This window comes from Mastomys coucha, unplaced genomic scaffold (assembly GCF_008632895.1).
Source record: "Mastomys coucha isolate ucsf_1 unplaced genomic scaffold, UCSF_Mcou_1 pScaffold15, whole genome shotgun sequence".
Classification (NCBI taxonomy): Eukaryota; Metazoa; Chordata; class Mammalia; order Rodentia; family Muridae; genus Mastomys; species Mastomys coucha.
The window spans coordinates 11,980,588-12,000,813 of record NW_022196897.1 but is presented as its reverse complement, the minus strand read 5'-3'; the positions used below and the strand labels follow the sequence as shown (position 1 = coordinate 12,000,813).

The following is a 20,226-nucleotide window of genomic DNA, read 5'->3' as shown; positions in this document are numbered from 1 at the left end:
AGGCTGTGTGCAAGCCCCCTCCCCACCTTCCCCAGGCTGTGTGCAAGCCCTCTCCCCATCTTCTTCAGGCTGTGTGCAAGCCCCCTCTCCCCATCTTCCCCAGACTGTGTATAAGGACCCCCCACCTCTCCCATTTCCCACCTCCCTTGACTTCTCCACAAGTCATTACTAAGAAATAGTAACTGGCCTGTTGTGTTCCAGGCACATACTCAAAGCTCAAGGAATAGTGCTCAGTGACCACAAATCCTGAAATAAAAACCTAGAGGGAATGATAGACACAAAAGTTTTCCCATTTCCATGTGCCCCTATCTTTCTGATGTCTTATTTTCCCCAAATATATCTTCACTCAGTTTACAATGCAATTACTCTTGTAATACCCTTGGGGGTGGGCACAGGAAGGACTAAAGATCTCGGTGGGTGTCTACCAGTCTACCATCGGCATGACTGTGCTTCACCACACACAGGTTGGGCTTGTCAGACAGGGTTGTGGACCTTGTTTCTGATCCTCCTTGATCTCAGAACCTCTTTGAGCCTCATGACTTATGGTAACCCCCACATTCACAGTGGCCCGCTCTCGTTTGCATACAAAACACATTCACTTCCTCTACTGTTTCTCATTCTGAACCCTGGTCCCATGTTGCACTTGGGGAAACTGAGACTGAGAGCTGCTTTAACAAGGTCATCATGTAATTCGCTGAGAGCACGACTGACCCCCTAATAGTCACTCTGTTTTAAGGCTGCTGTAGGAGTGTGGGCATGGCCATGCTTCTGAGAGGCCTCATTTGCCTTTCTCCTCATGGCGAGGTTACTGGGTCAGTAACAGCAACTTGGCTCTGGCTAAAAGGCCCAAGTGGCAGTAGAAGGCACTATGGAATCTGCAGAGGCAAGGTAACACCAGGCTGGTCTCTTCCCTTCTGCCCTTGGCCTCAGGTTCTCCCAGCTACCTTCCCTTTAGAATCAGAAAGTGTTCCCTCTGTGGGGTGCTGACTACTCCATAATTACCCCCTGAGGTAATTCTGAGCCCAGGCATCTCTGTGATTCTGGGGAAAGTCTGCTCCTTCCCACAATGGCTCCTGCCTTTTCTCTTTTTCTCTCTCTCCTTCTACCTTTCTCTTCTTGTTCTGTTTCTTCTGCTGAGTTCCAATGCTGAGCCAGTCTTTTCCTCTTTGTGAAGGACTTGGCATCTTAAAGGGTGTGGATTCGTGTTTGAAAAGGGCTTGCCAGTCCTGTGTAGGCTCAGGAAATGCCAGGAGGCCTCTCCTCCATCCATTCCCAAAGCCCTGTCCTTTTGCAAACCCTCCCTAGGGCATTCTGTCCTCATTGCTTTGGCTCTCTGTGATCCTCTGCAACACAGCCCCTGGGATGGGTACTACCTCTATGGCAGGCTCCTGTTGCTGGGCTCTGGGTAGACTCACAGCATGCTACCCATTAACCTCACCACAACAGCCACTCCTCATAAATAGAGTCCAGGTGCCCAATCTTCCCTGGGGAGGAGGCAGGCAGCACAGATCTCCCTCCCTCTGGGCAGCTTTCCCTGGGCAACCTCCTTCTCTCCTTGAGCCACCAGGTCATGGAGCAGCTTTGGGAGATTTGGGGTGCAGGATTCAGACCCCCAGAAAGGAGGTTCAGTGGAGGAGGAGAACTGGCTCCTCCACATCTGTGCCCTGTGGCAGTGGGCCAGGCTGGGGAGTGAAGCGCTGCCTGCGGCTCTCCCAGGGAAATGTGATTTCCCTTGAGTGAAGCGGACTGTGCAGCGTGGAAATTGGCTCTTTTCTGAGCGAGCAGCCTCTGTTGCTGTGAAGTCGGGGCGGGCTCTGCCCACAGGAGGCCGAGCTGGCCCCTGGAGTGAGCCAGGAGCAGCCATGTGCTGAGAACTCATTAGGGATAAATCAAACTAGTAACAGCATGAAGCCAACACCCTCCCCCTCATCATGCCTCCCTCCCACCCTCTCCCCTCTCTCAGACCCCTGCTCCCTCCTTTTCTTCCACAGTTTTCTACCATGAACTTCTCCCCAGAGCTAGGCCACCCTTCTCCAGTTAAGACACTGTCTTCCTTCCCCACACCAGGGCGACCACAACTAGCACATCCTCTCACACGCAGGGCACCTCCCCCAGCCATGGCTCTTCTCACCCAGTCCAGGGACCCTGACTCCCTTGCCAAGGGTGCCCTTCCCACAACCCCGGCCTTTCAGATCCTCCCTAGGGTACCCCCTTCTCAGCTAAGACACCTTACCTCCTAGTTCCAGAGCCAAAGTCCACACCACACCCACAACCACCTGCTACTAAAACTCCAGGAACTCTTCTTAAATGAGAAAGTTGTTCATTTAGAAATACAGCATTTTGGGGTTTGTCTTTTATTTACTTACTTTTTCAATAGAGGCCAAGATACTGATCACAAACATCTGGGACAGCCCCAGGTCTCACTAGGAGCACAGACAGGAAACTCTCATCCCAGACTGCCATCTCTTTCCACCACCAAGATGACTTTGCCCCATCTCTTTCAGCCCTCATCCCAACTGTATTCCTGGGGGTCCAGAGCCGAGGCTCCCAGCTGTGGGCAGCATTAGTCCTTCTGACACTTGTGCTCCTGGGGAGGTAAGAAAACCCAGAAAACTTGCTGCCAGAGAGAAGTTGTCTATAAAATGAAAGGGTTTGATCAGAAAAGAAACACCAGAAAAGGAACAGGGATGGGGGTGGGGATTCGGGGGGCCGGGAGAGGTGAGTGTGTAGGTCTGATTTTCTAGCTCTGGAAGAGTAAGAAGGACATTTGAAAGGTGTTCACTGTGACAGCAAAACAATTTCTTTTCTGACTTGCCTCTGCCTGATGAAGGGACAGTGTCTATCCTGTATACCATTTCTGGGTGCCATGAGAACCTGTTAGCCATTGTTTCAAGAGGCCCTTGCTCCATACCTACTCTCTCCTGGTCAAAGGATATTGATATGAGCCCGGGAATGGAGCATAGAGCCATGGCTGGTTCTGTACCCTCTCTGGCTGGCACCGGATCTCAGTTTCTTGATTGTGAACCCTGTGACTTGAAATTCTCCTTGAACTCCTGATGGGATTGTTGTCAAGTTGGTGAACTCTCTGAAGGGGTCTCACCTGATCTTCTTCAGTAAGAAGCCTCTTCTAAATTCTCAGACACTTTCCCGACTATCAAGTAAACGAACACTGGATTTCTATATCTGGGTGTTTGTTTCCTTTCAGCCTTCCTTCCTTTCTCCCTTCCTTCCTTCCTTCCTTCCTTCCTTCCTTCCTTCCTTCCTTCCTTCCTTCCTTTTGTCTCTTTGTTTCTTTCTTTTCTTCTCCTTTTCTTTTTTTAACTTTTTTGAGACAGAGTCTCTGACCTTGAACTTGTTAGCCTAGGATGGCCATGACTCTTCTTTTTCCTGCCTCCTCCTTCTGGTTCTCTGTGACATATCTAGATATCCATATTTGGAATGCAGTCTTTGGTTGAGGTTGCTTCTTTTGCCCCACCTACCCAGATTTGGACTCTGGCTCAATTTGTGTAACTACATCCAGACTTGTAAAGGAGCTGGGATGAGGCAGAAGCTGGGAGACATTGATTTGACAAGGTCAATGCAAGTAGAGACATGAGGGTTCTGCTTCCACTCCTTAACTTCTCAGTCCATTTATTCAGAAGTCTTCCTTGAAACACCCACTATGGAGCCATTCCTGTATGTGTTTAGCAAACATAAGAAAGAAAAAAGATAAGCTGAATAGGAATCATCACATATACACCTCCCCCCAAAAAAAACAAAACAAAAATCTTAGTGTTTAGAGATGGGATTTTGCACAAATGGGAATTGATAAACAGAAAAGGAATGAAAATCACAAGAGAATACACATGGAATAGGGCGTGATTGAAACTCTCAGGCTGCTCTCGGCCTCTGGCAAGGCCGGTCTTCTTCTGCAGCTGGCCACCAGGAGCACTACCTGCAAGCTGTCCTCTGTCTGTGACCTAGAGAGGAATTGGGGTCATCAGGCAAGGAAGACTCAACCTGTCAATGCCAGGCTAAGGTTGTAGCGTAGTGGAAGAATGCTTGCCTACCACACAGGACTACCACTCAATCTTCCATATCAGAATAATGAAATAATGTCACTGTCCTTTCCCAAATTCTCACCTGCCTATTCTAACCATCTTCTTTGGTCTTATCCTGATTCTAGCTCATGGAAGACTGGCTTCTGGGCCTTTGAGTCACCTCTGAGACTTGCTTCTTTTTTCTTGCCCCTGGATAGGAAAATGGGAGGTGCAAACAAAACACACCACAGACTGATGTCCCTCCCTGCGTGTCTTTACTGGTACAGTTTCCCACCTTCCCTGGCCATTTCACTGGAGAGAATGCCGAGAGATTAAGGGAGCTGGTAGGGAATGGGAGTTGACAAGCTCAGCAAGGGAGAAAATGTGTGTATGGTGGGGAGAACACAGAGTGCAGATGTCACCTAGCAGTGAGGTTTAAGACTCCTGGGGATGGAGAAAGTGACAGGCCTTGAACACAGACAGCACTACCCCCATGATCCTCTACCCTTCTCATGTGTTTCATCAGGGTTCTACAGGAGAATGGAACAAGGTTACTTAAAGGCTTGAACACAAAGAAAGATGTGGAGAGTTGCAGCCTGCAGATGCCCTGGGTGAGAGAGCAAAGGAGCTAGAGGAGGGGAGCAGGTGCCTTCTCTCAGAAGCCAGCCAAGGAGGGGCTAAGTGGGATGGGGGTAGCCAGACCCAGGCCAAGGCTTAGGACCCATCTGAGCATGTCGCCTGCTAAAGAGGAGTAGAGGCGGGGGAGGAGAGGGCGGGGAGGTGAATAAATAATAGGAAATAAAACTTCATGAAGCAGAAAATAAAAGGCAGATTATACAGATGTGGCAATTTGAAGGATCATTGCCTCTGTCCTCTTTTTAACTGCTGCATCTGGAGTTTTGAAGGCAGCTTATCCTTTCCCTCCCTCTGTCAGGTCCCTGCCTGGCTGGAGGCCCCCACAGGGCCAAGGCATCTCAAACACCTCTGCTTGTGGTGTTTCCTAGGAAATGTGTAGCCACATTTGAGGAAGCATGCCAGGGCAGTGTGCTAGGTGGGTTGTCTAGGGGTGAAGCTCTGAGTCAGGCATGCATGTGGCTTGTCTGCGAATGAAAAGTAGCATTGGTGAGTTCAGTATGTGCAAGGATCAGGTAGGTTATGGCAAGTATGGGCACAGATGAGGTTATTGAGCCAAACCAGGATGACCAGAAGCAGCCTGAGAGGTTGTGGTCCGAGTGAGGACCTTGGAAGACTGAGGCAGAGAGTCTCTGCTGCTTCTTCTCTTTTTTCATCTAAATTCATTTGTCAAGCCTTAATTTGACACTGTGCCAGGTACTATATAAACAGACATGGCCCCTGCCCTTAAGGAATTTTTAAACTAAGAACACACACACACACACACACACTGGCACTTTGTTTATTTTATTTTAAATATTAATGTATTCCTCACCTTGTTCTGAGGAGAATTTGAAACAACTCACAGGAAATGCATGTAATAATTTAGTTAGATATGAATATTTAGAAAAAAAAAGCATTGAGACCATAGAAAATGTACCGTGGGTAGGCAAGTGCATCCTGAGTGGTAGCAGAGCTGATGTAGGCCCTGAGGCTTCCAGAGAAACTGTGACTGTTCTAACACTCTTGGCTGTAAGTCAGTGTGCTGGTTCTCAGGAGCACTATTCTGATAGCAGCTGGCTCTAAAGGAAACGATTCACATTGCCCTTGATAAAAGAAAACTAAGTGTGGAGGGGTTCCTCAAAGATACAGCAGCCAAGTCAGGCCCAGTTTCCCCCAGGGCTGCCTCGGGCAGCATCCACTAGGGACAGCCAAGAAGGATACTCCCAGGCTCTGCCCAGTGGGAGTATAGAAATTTGGGACATCTCGAGCAAAGAAGGTCTCAATGCTCTCTCTCCTGTGCTTCATCACCAAGATACTATTTTCAGCGAGTTTTGGAGCACATAAGAGACAGACAAGGTCAGGGTCTCCAGGGAAATGCTGGCAGATGAAATCAAGGTTTCAAGCTAGATCTGACCCAAGGTGAGGGTGCTGGATGAATATAGGAAGGGAGAGGGGTAGGACCATTCGAGGCACATTCTGTAGACTCTCAGTGAGGGAGGAATCTCTTCCCTGCCCACCCTGCATTAGGTCTCAGAGGGAAACAGTGAGATCAGTGAGGCAAAGAGCCTGGCTGAGTAAAATATGTCTGTATCTCAAGGGATTGTGTTTCAAAGCAAGGGAAGAATTATCTGAGAATAATTCCTAGTATTGGGAGTCAAAGAAAAACTGTGGGGAGATGACACTAAGTCAAATTGTGGGGTTAATGAATGGCACGTGTAGAGTATTTTACACTTCAAGAATGATGTACTAAATAGACATATTGTGGAGTCAGAACTCCAAGTCTGAAGTTCAGATGAAAAGTCTGGGCTAATGGCTGTCTTGAGACACTCTTCTCTGGAGTTCTTTTGGAAGGCCCCAGGCAGCAAGGATCTCTATGGGTGCATGCATCTTTGGAGAGAGCTGGGTTTAAAGAGCAGAAAGAACAGCACAGACATAGAAAAGTACCATGCAAGGAAGAAGCCTGAAGGGTGCTATCCGGCCCTCAAAGGAAACGGGCCCTGGGTATCAAAATGGGAAAGATAAAGAAAGGGAATAATTTTATTTCAGAGTAACTATAGGAGACCTAGGACAGCTTTACAGGAGCGGTGGTGGGGGGTGAGGTGGGGGTGGGAGTTCCATGTCGGTTGCCACTGGCTTTGTGTCATCATGTATTCCTCCTAACATGTCCTTTCAATGTTCAGACATCCTCAGCTCCTGCCTGGTCCCAGACCCTAGCTTTTGGATGATCCTAGCCTCACTCACACCATTTCCTAAGGTGGAATTGGTTTAAATAATTGACTCAGGTATAGAACCATGGCTGCTAACTCAGACAGGCTCATGGATTTGAGATGGAATCTTTCCAGAAGGAGATAAGTCTTATCTATTAGATTTGTGCTAACAGGATCTCTGGGGTCCTCCTTGTACCCCCAGGGTTGCTCCCACCTTCTAAATCAGGATACAGGAGCCCCAGAGGAATGAGAGGAAAGACTTCATCTGTGTTCCAAACATGGACACAGAACTCCCAGTTCCTGTTAAAGCCTATTGGAGCCAATATTTACTACCTGGAACCTCTGGGCACAGGGAGAGTCAGGTGCAGAGGCCTAGCTCCAAACAAGATGGCTGTTTGAAGACAAGACTTAAGGCAAAGCTCAGAGAGGGTGTGGGTTCCTAGGGTGATGCAGGGAGGCTTCATGCTAATAGTTAGCCTGCGGGCTTTCCTTCTAGGCATTGTCTGAGGTGTTTACATGCCTCCTCTGTGAGGTAAGTAGTGTTATTATCCCTATTTTGTGGATAAGTAAACAGAAGTATACGAGGCAGAGTAACTGGCCCATGGCCATACAGCTAAAAACAAAACCAAACCAAACCCACGCAGTTGAGATTCAACCTGAGTCAGCCTGATTGTAGGACTTGAGTGGACTCCACACAGATCATGTGACCTATGGGGTCAAAGGCTTCTGGGTGTGAGTTTGGATGAAGGCTGAGACGACAATGCATTCGATGACTGAAGGTCATCAACGGTCTTCAGTGGGTGTTTCAGAGAGGGCTGGGGAGGGAGGGAGGGAAGAATGGAAGAGAGGCAGGTAGAAATGGGGACTCAACAAAGAAGAAGCAGTTGGTAAGGCCCAGCCATCCCAGGCATACATCAGATAGCTGGAAAAACAATGTCAGCCACAGGAAGCCACAGAGTCCAAGGAAGGCTTTGATGTTCTTTTCGTCCTGTTGGTGACACTGGAAGGCATCTGCCAGGAAGCCAATGGGATGGATAGAAAGTGGGCCCACTGAGGAGAGCAAGAGGCCCATGCTGGCCTTGAAATCATGGCATCATCAAGCTGTGAAATCAAGCAGCATCCTTTCTTCAGAGGAGGAAAGGAGAACAGATGAGGGTTTGGTGAGAACAGTGACGGTGTCCTCACCGTCAGTTAGGCGGTGAGGCAGCCAGAAGAGCTGGAGACCAAGGTGTCAGGGAGCAATTGCAGACAGGCCATTGGGAAGATTGGCCTGCAGTGCAGCGAGCAGACCAAGCTGTAGCGAGACTGTAGGGCTTTAGATTTTGTTTTTATGGATTTATTTATATATCTATATATAAATTTATATTTACTTTATATTTATTTTATAATTTTTCTTTATTTTATTTCTTATATTTATATTTTAATATTTACTCTAATATAAGTTATATTTATATTTTACCACTTTCTTTTACATTTTAAATGTTTTGAAATAATTTAGGCATGTTGCAAAAGTAGGATCACAGTTAGGCCCTACTCACTGGCCTTAATTATTCATCTCATCTTTGTTTTGTTTTGTTTTGAGACAAATGAAGTCCAAGGTGGCATGGAACTTATTATGTAGTCCAGAAACTTAGTATGTAGCTGGCCTGGAACTCGTGGTAATTTTCCTATATCAGCCTCCCAAGTGCTGGGATTGAGGGTGTGAGCCACCACAGTTGGCTTATCCCTCTGAAAGCAAGCCATGCAATCCTCTGCTTAAACACTGCACTGCACAAAAGCCACACTTCTTGGCTATATTCAAGGTCTACCTATGCCCTCCTGACCCTTGGACCTTTTATTCTGACTTTCCACTTGCTTTCAACTCCCACACAGTCCCCTGTCTCTAGTTGTACAAGGCACTGAGCCCCTAAAAGGAGAGGATCCAGGTCGCAGGCCACAATGATTTTTAAGTCTTCCATGGTTCCTGAAAACAAATAAATGCCCCTTACAAAAAAAGCTACCAGAGCAGAGGCCCAAGAAACCAGGAAGATGTTTATATCAGGTATCACCTGTATACAGTGGTCCCAGGACCCAGGGACTGCGTTACCTTAGATAGAAGGAGGGCTGGAGTCCAACGTGACCCTCTTATAGGAACTACAGTTATCACCAGGAGCCTCAGTCTATCCCCTTCTTCCTAGACAAGGGCCCACACAGGTGGGAAGTAGACCCGCCCATTCCTGGGATTGTGGGTGGGCTCACTCAGTCTTCATTGTTCCTGGCAATTAGGTGCAGCTTGTGGAGAGCTCTTGGCTCCGTCTATAAAGCTGCAGAAAGTCTTCCTCTTTTTCTGCAGAAAGATACCAGCGTCTCAAGCCTTTGCCTGAGATAGGTTTGTCCAATAGTGGGAGCCATGGCTTGGGCCACTGTAAGTCTGAAGACAGAGGTGACCCCAAATTAAGATCCTTCTCAATACCCAGGGCTCTTTCGCTAAGCATCTGACTCGCCCAATGACTGGAAGGTGCTCGCTTGCCCTCCAGTGGCCACATGTTAGAACTGCAGCCCAGAAATCACATCTCTAACTGCTCGCTCTCCAGGTAGACAATGCTCAAGGCAGGACTGCCAGACATCATTGACCTTGTGAAGCCAGGCAGCCAGTCTTCCAGCTCCAAAGGCATCCAAATGAAATGGAAGTTCTACATGAACAAAGTGTCACACACAGTGGACAGTCCTTTAACTTTTCTTCTGGTGTTAGACATTAGGATAAGTGTTTAATGAGGTCAAAAACTCAGTCACACCCAGCATCAGCCCTGGCCATGTCATCTCTACCCATGCTAAGTTTTCTCCTCAATACAATCAGACAAGTTGGACTCTTGTGGCTGCTAACTTCTGCTAAATCTCAGTTTAGCATATGTATGTTTCAAACATGTATACATATCCACCTGATAGGTCTACAGATTTGATCTCTGGTTGTGAGTCAAGAGTAGGAATAAATGCTTCCCCAGAAAGATAATGTGTATCTTTATACTGACAGCTGGGAAACAGTGGGCAAGACTCCCAATTCATGAGGTCATTTTGTTCATTTCAAATCCTCTAGTATTGGCCATGTAAAGAGTCCCATAACATCCATGAAATGAAAAACACAGTAAGTAGATGAAAAATGTTTCTGAGCTTAAATAGCTTGTAACTGTATGTTGGGTTACACACATGAACACACAGGACACACACAAATATACTATCACAATGGGGGCAAGGGAAGATATAGCTTGACACACTTCAGGTGGCCACGGCTACCTGACTGACCCCCTTCTCCCCCCCACACACATGTGTGCTCACGCACTTCTTTGGTAGGTTCTATTTATTGCACACCCATTGGGTGCAAGGGCCAGCCCCAGGCCCTGGCCAGAGAAACCCCTGGCCCTAAGGACCAGCTCCACTTTGTGGAACTCTAAGTCCTTAGAGTTGTTACAAGCATTATTGGAAGGGAGGATGTGTGGCCCAGCAGGAAGGCAGGAGAGGCAACGTGTCAGTTGAAGGGTGAGCAGCAGAGGCTCCCATTTGGCCAGAAACCTCTTTGCACACATGACTGAACAGAGACAATGTGGCTGCTCCCTCAGGCCAGCCTCCTCCTCACAGGCACAGCCTTAAGTCCCTGAGTCTCCAGAACCTCCCCTGGTGAACAGACATACCAGGGAAGAAACCAAAAAGAAGTACAAGGGGATTTCCCAAGGCAGGGCAGCAAAGACCTGGGAGCTGTCCCGGGCATGAGAAATAGGTCCTGACAACCTTCGGGAATGCAGCTTTGAGGGGTACTGAGGGTGGAGGTGGGAAGGGGGTGGCTGCAGAAATCGGTAAGAACCCAGCTCTCCAGTTTCCAGCTCCACTTGCCAGGCAGACCCCCAAGAAGAACTGTCACCACCTTCTCCCCCTGCCCTTCCACAGTGGTCTAGCCTAGAAAAGCTAAGCTCATTACTCTCAGGGAACAAAGGCTCCTTGTTCCAAGAGTTCTCCAGAGAGCTCTAGAGGCCCCCACTCCTACTGACCCTGGCTTAGGCCACAAGCTCTGCTCTGTTGATTAACAAATAGGCATGCAGCCTTTTCATGTACCCCTCTGGGAAGAGCACTGGCTGATTGCAGGATAAAGCAGTCAGAAGATCAGAAGCTTGGAGCCCCACGGCATCCCTGAGCCTTGAACCTACCAAGGACTCTGTTAGAAGTCTGTCCCCTGCTGGGCAGTGCTAGAATAAGCCTGCTTCCTGGGTCACAAGATGCTGTTTAGGAATCCCCAAGAGGTCCTGCCCTATGCTTCTGGGACCATCTCCTGCTAGGTCACCTAATTCCCAAAGTAAGACTGTTTCCAGTGAACAGTCCTGGCTAGACTGCCTCAAGTGACCTCCCAGAAGCCCAGACCCTGTGTTTTAGAGGAGAGAGGGCATGTGGGACAAATTCCACAAGTGGAGCCAACCTTGCTTTTGAATGGTCAGGGTTAGGGCAATGGAGCAACCACCATGGGGAACAGAAGCAAGTATGGCAAGATTAAGGCAGTTCTAAAGAGCCAGGGGATGGGGACACAGGGAAATGAGCCCCATCCTTCAGCACAGAAGCAGAGATGCCTCATCCTTCACCACTGTCCTGGCACATAAGCTTGCATCTCAGGCCCACCCCAGAGCAGTGGTCAGTGTCTGAGAGAGCGACAGCTTCACAGCTGATTTCGGTTCCTCTTGGGAATGATCTTCCGGTAGGTTCTGCGCTCTGAGATGTTGCGTTTCACCTTGGCTGTGGTGGGAGCCTCATCCTGGTGCAGGGATGGGCTTGAGTGGGACTTCTTCAGGCTCTGCCTGGGCTCCGGAGAACCGTCAGCTTCCTTCCCAAGCTGATCTTCCCACAGAGCCAGGTTCCCCAAAGGGAAGTGTAGGCGGGCCACCAGAAGCTGCACATAAGTCTCATATCGAGTTTTCTGCAACACATAAATAACCACACCACTTTAGCACAGTCCCGGCTCCCAAAGGGCAGCTCACAGCTATTTGAAGCCATGGTGGCAGAGGGATGTTCTTAAGCATCGCTATAGAATGAGCCTCCTGGGGTCCAACCACACCTCTGAACATCTGTGGAACATGATGCTGACAACCCTCATCTGTGTAATACTCCTAAGGCCATCGGGACTAGCATCTGCCCATCCCAGGTCACAACCCCACTGGACCCTACCCTGGGAAGTTAGCTGGGTGTGGATTAGTTTCATATGCTTCATAAAGGATGAATTGGTCAGTGGACAAAGGGCCCAGCTGGGTTGTAATAGGGGCAAGCTGGGTCCTTACCTTACCCAAAGACCTCTGGGAAGTGGGCAGTCATCATGGTGAAGACAACCAATAATCTAAAGGGCTGAGCAGAGACTCTGAAAGCCAGGGAGAGCCTGGCTGTAGAAGGGCCAGGTGGGTATGAGTAGGAAACCCACTGATGATGTCCCTTCCTGGTCTCTGGCTTCCAGATGCTGTGGGACTCACTCCATTCCTACACTGTACCATGCCTTCCTTCCTGGTGGCTCTCTGCCCTGATCAGTGCCTTTAATACCTCTGAAGCTGGTACTTGGCATTAGACTCTCAGAGTGTGCGCGCTGAAACAAGGCCATGGCAGAACTGGAGGATAGGGGAGGGGTGGAGACGCTAGAATTAATAAAATTAACTCCAGTTTAGACCATGTGTGAAGGATACATGTGACAGACAAACCATGCTTCAGCTTTCTCATCTATACAATGAGGATTATAGACTCTCATTACCTATCCCAGAATTGTAAATTGAGATATTCCTTGCAGGTAATACAAGCATATTAGGTAGAAGTATTAGGAAGGATAGTATAGTTTATAGGTTTTTTTTTTTTTCATCGTAGGAAAAGCTAAGTAAACTCCTAAGAGGATGAAGTATCCTATAAATATTCTTGGGATGAACGGCAAAGGGTCTTTAGTGCTCACAAACTCCACTCTGTGTTTGCCACTGCGAGCCCTAAGCCAGGCTTCTTGGGTTTGAGACAAAGGCAGCCAGGAGAGGGCGGCAGAGGACCCAGCCAACAGGAGGTCTGGCCAAGGCAGCCGGAAGACAGCAAGCTGTTCACCTCGTGCTCCAGATACTCCTTCCGTAAGCGGTACTCCTCCAGCTCCCGGCTGCGGCCCCGTCGCTCTGGCAGGTTCCTCTGCAAATCCAACAGGTCATCTGAGGCAGCATCCAGGCAGTTCTCGTGGGATCGATGTTGCTCCTCCTGGAAGAGAAAGGTGAAGGAGAAGCTGATCCCAATCTTCCGTCCCTCGCTGTTCCCTGACTCTCTCAAACTAATGATCCAGGTTGTGCAGACTCTCCCAACCCCGATCTGATCACGGGGTGCAGAGTACACTCCTCCCACCCCCAATCTGCCCCATGCCTAGTGCTCCGTTGCTTACAGTGCCCGAATCCACCTCTGCCCTCCCTGCACCCCTGGCTAGTTAGGAGAGGCAGTACCAGGGAGCTCTGCACGGGGCTCATGGGCAGGATGGGCCTCACGAATCTGCGCTGGGAGCCCACTGCAGCTGGAAAGGGAGGTGCTGAGTGTGTGGCAGCCGCCAGGTTGATTCGAGCAATCCAGGAAGCCATTTCTTTGGCAGTACTGCAGGCAAAAGAGGTCGTGTGTCCCCAGGGGTGCAGTTCTATCATCTGCCCTCCCCTTGCCTCACAACTCTGTTCCCTCCCCAAACCAAGAAGCCCAACATTAATGGGGGTGAAGTAGGGAGGCACTGAATTTTATCTGACAGAAGAAAATTCAGGGTGGCAGTAGAACTTATATCAAATGTCAAAAACAACCGTTGGTGGCATTCTAGAATCTTCTGTTAACATACAAGCATGAGGGTAGTGCATTAACCAAGGGGCAGGGAGGACTCGCTGTATTCCCTGGCACCTTTCTGTTTGCATCCCCCAATACCTTTCTGTCTGCACCCTATACCCACCCAGCACTTCTCTCAGAACAGAATTTTAAGGTTTCCTGGTCAAGATAGTAGCTCCCATCAGGACGGGGACCACAGACATTGAGTGGCAGCATTGAGCCTTGCTCTAGGAACTCACGGTGCCTGGAAGAGGTAGAGACGCCAGTCTGCAGTCCGCAGCTGGAAGACATGCGGCTTCTTGGTGTAGTAGGTGGCTGGGCTGGCTAGTGAGTGGTGCACTCCCACAGGCTCATCCACCATATGTCCTACTAAACTCTCTCCATCCAGCCATTGGCTCTCTCCCTGCCACCAGACACAGGGGCTCAGTGAAGATGTTATCAGCTGCCCATCTATCCCAAAGTTCTGGACTTCTCCTTGATGACCCCATTAGCTGAGTTCTAAATAGCATTTCAACAATTGGCATGGTTCCAGAATGATGTAGTTCCCATCAGCTTTACACTCCCATAGCCTCAGTGGTGTCCCAAGATCCCATCCCCGATCTACAAATAACTTTTCTGTCCTTCTTCTCTTCCGTCTTCTCCCCAGCCCTGGGAAGTGAGTAATCCATACTGTTGACTCCCTTCCTACCTTCAGGAAGTAGAGGACCATCCCTCTCAGTAAGGTGTGAAACATCTTCCAGCCTCGTTTGCCCCATGGCGCTGCCCCAAGGGGAGACACAAAAAGGTGGGTGCCGACACTACATCAAGATGTACTCAATACCACCCCAGGTAAGATTCTGGCACATACCCCTTATACCACCTCCAGTCCATCACAAGGAGACACATGAGCACATAGAGTACACCACCACAAGCAAACATGTGCAATCAAAATAGACGGGTGAAGTCTCCATATACAGAAACAAAACCAGAGAAAGAGAACTACTGCCATATAAACTGATGTTCTACTGGCTTACAAACAGATGGTCATGCATACCAGCTCTCCCCAGTCCCAAGTACATACACTTAGGCTCAAATAATTCTACTCAGCCACATTCTTACAAAGTGTGATGTGTTTGCTCACTCAGAAGCACAGGGGGAAGCCCCTGAGCACCCATCCCCCTTTCTTTTTCTTCCTAATGTCCTGGTCCTTGACCAGAGGAAGGCCTGATTTCCTGTAGTCATTCCTGGGAGTCCCATTTAGCTACCATAGAGTTTCCTCTGTGGTTCTAGCTTAGTTAGTGCTCTGGTCAGGCAGCTGCCCTGGGAATGAGCCACAAATGTCAACTCTGGCAGATTTTTATCCCTGCTGTTCCTTTTGCACATGGCATATTCTGAGTGGATTCTGCAATGCTCTTTACTCTTTAAGGGATGTGCTCAGACAATGCAAAAATTCAAACCCTCTTATTTTAAGGTTCCATTCAGGTGCCATCATTTACTAGAACCTGCCCCTGGAGCCAGTCCTCAGAACCAACTCCCAAAATCCTCTCCTCCTCCTGCTCCCATACACAACACAATCCTCTTCCACCTTCAACTGAGACACTAGTGTGCTTGTCTAGTCTTTGCCTCACCACAGAAGTCCTGGGGTCCGGAGATAACCAGACCTATTTTATACAGCATTCAGTTACCATCCAGGAAAGAAACACAGGTTGCTTATTCTTCTGAGTACCACAGTACAGGGTTCCCAAGTAGAGCTCCCCCTACACACTTCTTTGTCCCCTGCAGCAGACACTTACTCTTCTTGCCATCAGCATCGTGATGCATCTTTCGAGCCAGGATGCCCTGCTTATAGGTGGGCATCGTGGGGTCCTGAGCCATCTGCAGAAAGGGGCTGCTTATCTTGCCAGCAGAGGGAGAGGGCTGGTCCTTCTCAGGTCTGGCTGCATCTTCTTCATCTCTGGATGGCAGAGAATCAGGGTAGAGGTGCTAGTGGGACAAGTACCCTCTGCTTCTTGAGGCACTATACCCACCCCTCACCAGTTCTGGCTTCTCCAGCATTGCCCAGGTTCCTCTGCTCTTCCCCAAACTGGTCCAGCCCCCTGCTTCAGGTACCACCCACTCAGAGGGGGCACTATGTAGATCCCTCAGTTTCTCCAGTTCTCGGGTGGGCAACAGTAGACAGGCTCAGTGGCAGGGATAAAGGGCAAGAAGGGGAAGGAAGCTTTCACTTACACAGCCCACTCGAGCTTCTCACTGCGGATAGACCAGTAGAGGGCCTGGAACAGAAGCATATAGATCAGCAGGTAGTCTAGTCACTCATGTGCTTGGTATACATCCATGGGCATATGTACCACCCTTTTCTTCTACCCCATCATAGATGTTCTTCTCCCAAATAGGCAAGCATTCATGATCAGTTTCTTCACTTCTCTACCCACCCATCCCTGTGCTGGACACTGGAGACATAAAGACAGCAAAGTAGCCAAGGTTCTGCTCTCAGAAGCCTAGTAAATTCTAAACTAGTCTTTTGAGAGAGAGCATGAGTTACCCACATACTGCCTGTCCAGAGGTATCTGACAAAGAGCATGGCTGAACGACACACCCACAATAAATATTTGATTAATGAATGAATGGATGGTAGGTTAGAGTTTTGCAGTAATGTCACAGATGCGTTATTATGGATACATCTTGCTTGCTTTTGGAGCACCTGGTGTTTCTGACGGGGTACTTGGAGTATAGGAAGCACTCAATAGAAGATCACCAAGTGGTCCAATTGCTTATAAAGCTTGTATAAGCCAGACATAGTGCATGGCCCTTGACAGCTTTCACTGTCATCTCCATAATGACATAGCGAGGTGATTATTTCCTCCAGAAACAACTTGAATTGACCCAGGAACATACTGCTAAAGACTAGGATTCAAACCAGGAACATTCAGCTCCCAACCCTGAGATCAGGATTTTCCATACATGGAACTTTGTGTCTCATACATTCAATCCCAGGACAGAACAAGACAAAGACGGTAGCACTTGTCAGATTTCAAAAGCATAAAACCCTCCTGAGAATGTAATGAAACATTTTCAGATGCATAGTGTATGGTTCTATAGGTCCAAAGGTATCAATTTGTACAGACAACAAACCCCAAGATACCACTGATACCACCAGACAGAGACCCACAGGAAACCTTGTCCTCCTGAAGACTTCATCCACGCTGTGCCTAAGCTCTAATTTCCCCCTTGGAACTAGAGTTCTAGGCTACAGACGGGGGTGGGGTGGGGTGGGGGTAGGGAGGGCTGGGCCTTGTGAGGAAGCCATACCTTCAGCAGCTCTTTGGGGAAGTTCCCACCATCCTGCAGGCCATTCAGATTGGTTACAAATTCCTGACAGCTCATGGTCTTCCCAATGTTCTATGGCCATGGAGAAACGGGACAGTTTGAACATCCCACCCTGCCATGTCTTCCCAGCCTCTGGTCCTCTTTTCCTGCCTCATGCCACACCCTTCCCCCATCCTCCAGACCCCCTACTTCTGTTCTTTAGGTGCTCTCCCACTCCTTACCTGTCCATGTAGGTCTGTGTTAAGGAGCATGATCGCACAGGTCAGGGTGTGTACAGAATCTGCCCCAGAGAGAGGAAAGTACAAAGCTCAATGGGATCTGGACCACACTAGGGGTGACTCACCTCCCCTCATTTCTCTACAGCCCCAATAGACTCCCAGCAGCTGCTGCTCAAAGAATCCTATGTAGACACATGCTGTTTCTATGCCAACCCCAAGTCCTGCCCCAGCCCTGCTCTACCCTCCATACCTACTGAGGGGAAGGCTCCAGGATTGCAATAATGGAAGCGTTTGGAAAACTGGTAGAGAATTCGTTCCCGCTCCTGCGTCTCTCCACTGAGCACCAGGGCCTGGAGGAAACCACTGCCCACGAAGGCCAGGATTGAGCAGAGCCACATTTTCCATGAACTTGGGACCACCGCCCCACCCCACACACCCAACTCCTGCCTCCTCAGAGGTGCAGAAGGCCTTACCGGAGGGCTCGGTCCAGGCTCTGACCTTCGAACTGGAAGAAAGACAAGTAGGCCTCGGCTACAGCCCTGCTGAAGTCATTGCTACAGGGGACAGTGGAAATAAAAACAGTGCTGGGGACCAGGCTAAGCTGTAGGTACAGAGGGGCCCCAGGGTAGCAAGAGCCAAAGAGAGAAAAGTATAACCAGGCTAGGTGCCAGGTCTCAAGATAGCAGCCAGTGGCTAGCCTGCCCCTGCTGCTTGGTTCAGTGTTATCTGTGATAGGCCAAGTGGAGTCTGGGTGGGCAAGGGGAGGAGTCAGGGTAGAGAAGAGGTATTTCAAGTGAGACTGAGAACAAGCAGAGCTAGCTAAGAATGGGGTAGAGAGGTGGGATGGGGAGGAGCCAGCACAGAGATAAGGGGACAAGTAGTAATAAGGTTGGAGGGAAACTAGGGATATTGGTCAGGGAAAGGGCAAGAGTGGATGGCCAGTGGAGGATACCCAAGGGAAGGAAAGTCAAAAACCCCTTACTTCTTGTGTAGTTGGGCAGCCACTTCAGACTTCCGAAAACCATTCAGTTGATAGAGGCGCAAGGCTAGGTTCCAGGCCCCCTTGTCATTTCTGATGTTATTAGCCAACTTCTCTCTAGATGATGACGGCCTCCAGCCTTCCTCTGGAGATTGAGCTTGGGGCATGGAGCTCTCAGGAAGCCTAGAAAAGTCCATTTGTGTCCTCACACTTGTGCACATGAATGTCAAGTGTCCTCCAAGGCCATGGGAAGAAATGGCCCAAGCTCAGGGTTAGAGCTATGACTCTTTGGGATCTGGAGAAGCTGAACCCAGGTCCTTAGCATGGAGATGCATGTTCAAAGCCAGCCTGGCCTGGCATAAGCTAGGACAAGGAGATCTCAGAGAAGAGTTAGAGAAACAAGAGCCACAGGAGTGGAGCCAAGCTGGTGCCACATTTCCCCAGGTACCCACAAAGATACTCAAGCTTATCTCAGCTGGAGTGGCAGGGAGAGCGTTTGAGGACCTCAGTGCTGTGCTAGCCACTCATGATGAGGTAATGTGCTGGCTAGTTTTATGTCAACTTAGTGCAAGTCATCTGAAAGGAGGGAACCTTAATTGAGAAAAATGCCCCCATAAGAATCCAGCTGTAAGGCATTTTCTTTATTAGTGATTGATGGGGAGGGCCCAGCCCAGGCTGGGTGGTGCCATCCTTGGGCTAGTGGTTCTGCGTTCTACAAGAAAGGAGGCTAAGTAAAGCCCTGGAAGCAAGTTGGTTATCACAGCTTCTGCATCAGCTCTTGTCTCCAGGTTCCTGCCCTATTTGAGTTCCTGTCCTGACTTTCTTTGATGATGAACAGTGCTGTGGAAGTGTAAGCCCAATAAACCCTTTCCTTCCCAAGTTTCTTTGGTCATGATGTTTCATCACAGGACTAGAAACCCTAACTAATACAGGTAGGTTTATTTCCCTTATTTGAGTTATCCTCATATACCTCTATTCCCCAACCTCAGTCCCAAACCCTACTTTTAGTTCTAGAGCCACATAAGATGCAAGGTGTGGGGATCAGGTTTGGAACAGGGAGCCAGGCTGGCTTTAGGAATGGCAAAAACTGGGGAATCAGTGGAAGTTTCTGATTTACCCCTTCCTCTGCCTAACAGCTCACACCTTAAGACTGGCTAGTGACCCAGGCAAGCCATACTATGAGGAACACCTCAAAGTAAGATTCTCAATCCCAGCCCTACCTGACTCATGTCCCCCTGAAACCTTACAACCAATGTCAGATATCCATTACCTAAGTTACCAGCTAGAATAGGTATAGGTCAGGTAGGCTAACTTGAGAAACAGTCACTGAGAAATGACTAAACATTGAAATTCACCCAACAGTCTCTTTCACACCAACAGGCTGGCCAGTAGGTCGGTGCATCACCGCTGGTAACTCACCATTCCCTAAGCCTCTTCCACATCTTATCCCTCAATGGAGCAAAAATACAAGTCATTGAAAAGTGAAATTCAAAATGCTAGGATTCATGAGGTCCATGAAGGCAGTACTAGCAGTCTGTAGAAGTCACCAGGGAAAGCGCTGGTGATGGGGAAGGGTGAGTTCACTGAGCCATTAATGATGGAGAGATAAAAAAAAAAAAAAAATCAGGTGCTAAAGAGGATCTAAATACGACAATAAAGGGAGCCCTAAAATCTGATTTAACAAATGACTTAGTCGATAGTGTTGTTGTTAAAATTATGTCCAGCCTGTTGGGGAACTATATACTGTTAATCAGTGAACCATATGCTATAAGCTCCATAAAGCTATATTTAAAAAGTGACTTCATGCACTCAGTATGAAAAGCCAAAAAGTATAAATGAGTGAGGCCAAGGAAATCAGAATCTGTGCATACTGCTAAGTATAACATTAAATGTTTAATTATACCACATCTTGTGTCATTTACCTGGGAAAGTCCAAGTTAGACCTGTTTTTCCCCTTCATTTTCTCTGAAGGGTTTGTCATTTTAGGTGAATTGACTTGCTTTGGTCTGGGGTTGGATTTGCTTTCATTTGTGGTACAATGAACCTCCCTTTTCAGATTCCAA

At 48.6% G+C, this 20,226-nt stretch overlaps 1 protein-coding gene and 1 long non-coding RNA gene across 7 annotated transcripts in view; one reads left to right on the top strand and one right to left on the bottom strand.

The window, feature by feature from the left end:
• Positions 1-9,967: 9,967 nt before the first annotated feature.
• The window catches only part of Psd4 (pleckstrin and Sec7 domain containing 4), a 34,618-nt gene continuing 24,359 nt past the window's right edge, over positions 9,968-20,226 (bottom strand). For 4 of the 5 annotated variants that reach the window (XM_031369231.1, XM_031369230.1, XM_031369234.1 and 1 more), the window contains 12 exons: positions 18,167-18,346; positions 17,658-17,738; positions 17,435-17,547; positions 17,188-17,246; positions 16,949-17,038; positions 15,869-15,912; positions 15,433-15,593; positions 14,349-14,419; positions 13,900-14,063; positions 13,303-13,447; positions 12,923-13,066; positions 9,989-11,774 (listed from right to left, as the gene is read on the bottom strand). In XM_031369231.1, coding sequence (XP_031225091.1) covers positions 11,517-11,774; positions 12,923-13,066; positions 13,303-13,447; positions 13,900-14,063; positions 14,349-14,419; positions 15,433-15,593; positions 15,869-15,912; positions 16,949-17,038; positions 17,188-17,246; positions 17,435-17,547; positions 17,658-17,738; positions 18,167-18,346 — 1,510 coding nt within the window. In that variant the 3' untranslated portion in view covers positions 9,989-11,516. Of the gene's footprint in view, positions 11,775-12,922; positions 13,067-13,302; positions 13,448-13,899; positions 14,064-14,348; positions 14,420-15,432; positions 15,594-15,868; positions 15,913-16,948; positions 17,039-17,187; positions 17,247-17,434; positions 17,548-17,657; positions 17,739-18,166; positions 18,347-20,226 lie in introns of all 5 variants that reach the window. The other variant, XM_031369229.1, reaches the window with a different exon arrangement.
• On the top strand, positions 12,895-19,146 carry LOC116089784. 2 transcript variants are annotated; one of them, XR_004118469.1, is made up of 3 exons: positions 12,895-13,079; positions 14,307-14,444; positions 17,330-19,146. It is a non-coding gene; the product is annotated as an uncharacterized LOC116089784 (long non-coding RNA). The 2 variants fall into 2 exon arrangements; XR_004118470.1 differs by having other exon boundaries at positions 14,307-14,488.